Source organism: Buteo buteo, chromosome 31, assembly GCF_964188355.1.
Source record: "Buteo buteo chromosome 31, bButBut1.hap1.1, whole genome shotgun sequence".
Lineage (NCBI taxonomy): Eukaryota > Metazoa > Chordata > Aves > Accipitriformes > Accipitridae > Buteo > Buteo buteo.
Window position 1 is genome coordinate 3,274,764 of NC_134201.1, and position 3,763 is coordinate 3,278,526.

The following is a 3,763-nucleotide window of genomic DNA, read 5'->3' on the forward strand; positions in this document are numbered from 1 at the left end:
CTTGTTCCTGCTGTCAGGCTCTCTGGTGTTTGGAGTTTCAGCTGCAGAGTCACACACTGATCTTGTGGGTCCTCCCATGCAGGTGTGTCCGTGGGAACAAGGTTACAGGTGTCCAAGCTCTCCTCCAAGCTGTGGGGCTGTGGGCAATGCAGCCTGTGTCATTCCCTAGGGAATGAGCTGACTCTCCCTTCCTGAGATACCATCATCAGGACACTTGACTACCTCCTCAGGGTGACCTTCCAAGCTGTGAGCTGCCCTCCAGGATGCAGGTCTGTCCCATAGCATCTTGGTGTTACCTGAATGCCCCATGGAGAAGCACAGAGACACCATGAGTGAGGAAATGCTGCTGGGTTTGTGAAATGAACCATGTGTGTCCTTGGCAAGAGGTAGGGTGCAGAGACCTTGAGAAAAAGGGAGTCACTTGGTGCTTGGCCGTGGGTGTCTCTGCTCTCAGTAGTGCCTGGAGTCTTTTCAGGTTAACACAGGGGTGTGATTACCCTCTATCTCAGAAAGGTGAGATCTCGGGGTAGCCGGCAACAAGACAGAGTGACAGACCAGCTCCCTTCACTCTCCACTGCGGTGCAGGCAGTACTCTTTCCTCGCAGGCCCCCACTTTATTTTCTCTGAGTGCAGCAGAAATGATGAGGGTTTCTGAAATCCAGAAATATCACCAGGTGTGATGGGGGAGACCTGTAACCCCCCACCCACCCCCCAAACAATGCATTGATTCTGTTTTCTTAGCCCTGGGAGTGCAGATGTTGAGAAAAACTTTTACATTACCAGTACTTTCGTCTGACCAATTAAAACACCAGCGCTGACCCTCCCCGTCGGACACCATTCCCAGAAAGCCACTGCTGCAGATCACGGCTAATTCCTTGGCAGCCAGTAGTCGGACGTCCGGATGTCCTGATCCTCACAGCACACTCAGGCAGGACCAACCAGAGCTCCACCAATAGAGATGAACGAAAATATCATTGCCATAGTAAAGGTGCTGTGAATGTGTAGTATGAGAAACGGCTTTGATTTTGGTCAGAGACTAATGTCCTACCTTGTCACTGCCCTTGCCTCCCTGTTCAGTGCTCCACACCCAGAGGCAGCAGATGTCCAACAGCAGCTCCATCACCATGTTCCTCCTCCTGGCATTTGCAGACACGCGACAGCTGCAGCTCTTGCACTTCTGGCTCTTCCTGGGCATCTACCTGGCTGCCCTCATGGCCAACGGCCTCATCGTCACCGCTGTAGCCTGTGACCACCGCCTCCACACACCCATGTACTTCTTCCTCCTCAACCTCTCCCTCCTTGACCTGGGCTCCATCTCCACCACTGTCCCCAAAGCCATGGCCAACTCCCTCTGGGACACCAGGGCCATCTCCTATGCAGGATGTGCTGCACAGGTCTTTCTGTTACTCTTTTTGATGTCAGCAGAGTATTTTCTTCTCACTGTCATGGCCTACGACCGCTACGTTGCCATCTGCAAACCCCTGCACTACGGGACCCTCCTGGGCAGCAGAGCTTGTGTCCACATGGCAGCAGCTGCCTGGGGCAGTGGGTTCCTCTATGCTGTGCTGCACACTGCCAATACATTTTCACTACCATTCTGCCGAGGCAATGCTGTGGACCAGTTCTTCTGCGAAATCCCCCAGATCCTCAAGCTTGCCTGCTCAGATGCCTGCCTCAGGGAAGTTGGGGTACTTGTATTTGGTGTCTGTTTTGGATTTGGGTGTTTTGTTTTCATTGTGCTGTCCTATGGGCAGATCTTCAGAGCCGTGCTGAGAGTCCCCTCTGAGCAGGGACGGCACAAAGCCTTTTCCACCTGCCTCCCTCACCTGGCTGTGGTCTTCTTGTTTATGAGCACTGCCATGTTTGCCTACCTGAAGCCCCCCTCCATCTCCTCGCCAACCCTGGACCTGCTGGTGGCAGTTCTGTACTCAGTGGTGCCTCCAGCTGTGAACCCTCTCATCTACAGCATGAGAAACCATGAGATCAAGGATGCCCTGAGAAAACTAATCACTGGATGCTTTTGAGAAGGAATAAAATGCATGTTGTCCTTTGCATAGGACTCATAATATATCTCATTACAGGGTCAGCCTCTTCTGGTGTTTCTTTCATGAAGATTTTGGGTTTCATGCCTTCTTTATTTGTTTTGTTTTGTTTTGTTTTGTTTTTTCCTTTGTTTTACTTATCTGAATGCTTTCCACAAAGAAATGTCTTTATTGCTCTGGTTTCTAATTCACACTCTATCCAGATTTTGTGTGACCTGGAGACTGTGTAATTGAGGAGCCGTATGCTCTGTATATTTACCCAAAATAAAGGTCCCTGCAGTGACTTGTTTTTCTGTGATCCTTCCTCCAAGACCTTCTCCGCAGCTGCAGGGAGCAGTGCCTGTGTGCAGAGGGGAAGAAGAAAAGAGTCCTGGCACAGCAGCACTGCCTCGGAGCACCAGCGCTTGGTCTTTCCTGAGCTGCTTTCTTCCCACTTCCATGCTTTCCTTCTGAACCCTTGGGTTGGTGGAAGGCCTGAGTGCTCTTCAAGCGTGGTTAGAGTCCTGCTGTGTGGCAGGCCTGTGGCCGCAGTCAAGGACAGGCAGTGGGCACTTGTGTGACAGAGCTGGCCTCCATTGCAGCATTTCCATCATACAAGGGGATCTCCTCAGGCCTTGTGCCACAGATGCCCCCCACCCCTGGGGCTCACCCCTCTCCACTGTAGAGGAGCTGCTGTGCCCTTCAGAGGGTCTGGGGCTGTGGGGTGATTGCCCAGAGCTCTGCCGCACCCTGTGGTGGGCACTGCTGTGGGGCCAGCCCAGACTCGGCTGTGGTGGGGAGAGGGCAGGGGAGGTGGACAGAGGTCAAGGGAAGTGGGAAGAGTTTAGAGGTAGCTGTTCTGGGCTGGAAAGTGTCCAGGGGAGAAAATCATCAGTGTAGAGCTTGTAGTGTATGACCATGCAGGGCAAGACTCACAGTGGGGTTTTGTCGTTCAGAGCCAGGGCTTACTGAAAGCATGGAAGACATGCAGGTGTTTGGGAGGGGAGTCTGGTCTGTGCCCTTGGCGGTGTGGACAGACAGGGATGGTGGCTCAGGGTCTTCATCACCCCCAGCATCTCTCATTTGCTCTTTCCAGCACTTGCCGGTCATCCCAGGTTTGCAGGTGAGTTTTGCTGTGAGGCCATCTCCACCTTCCTCCTGGGCCAAGGGCTGGTTTGGGGGAACAGAGAGCCCTGCCCAGCTTCTCTCCTTCCCCACACCCTGGCAGACCCTAGAGCAGAGCTTTCTGCAAAGCCCCACCTGGGACAAGGCTAGGGCAGGGGAGGGGTGGGGTGCTGGGGCAGCTGCAAAGTAGAAGGGTCATGGGGGAACTGTGATCTGAAGGCCATCATTGGGATCACAAATGGGGGAACTTTCCCTGCCCCTGATTCTCCCCTTTCCCATGCTGTGCCTGCACAGTGGGGATGTGGGACCATGTATGGGCAATAGGGCTGGGCCAGCACGAGGACAGGGCGCTGTCAGGGACCATGAAGCAGCTGCCAGGAGGTGCCATCATGGACACTTGTTCTAAGAATCGCATACCAGAGGCTCATCACTGAGAACTTACAGCTATTTTGTCAAGTAAAAAGAAAACTAAAAAGCTTTACTTCATCACTGAGAATTCAAAAGAGTTCTCTTTCAGCACTGTCCTGGTACTGCTAGTAGTGATAGTGCCACTAATTCCAAATGGTCCTTGAGAGGTTCGATATTTTTCCTTGGTTCCAAACCTCAGGCTGCTCAGA

General features: G+C 52.9%; 1 protein-coding gene across 1 annotated transcript; it reads left to right on the forward strand.

The window, feature by feature from the left end:
• Positions 1 to 1,100: 1,100 nt before the first annotated feature.
• LOC142026025 (olfactory receptor 14C36-like) lies at positions 1,101 to 2,391 on the forward strand. The gene has a single exon (XM_075018776.1). It carries the CDS (start codon positions 1,101 to 1,103, stop codon positions 2,022 to 2,024), a length of 924 nt encoding a protein of 307 aa, XP_074874877.1. The 3' UTR covers positions 2,025 to 2,391.
• The last annotated feature ends 1,372 nt before the right edge of the window (positions 2,392 to 3,763 follow it).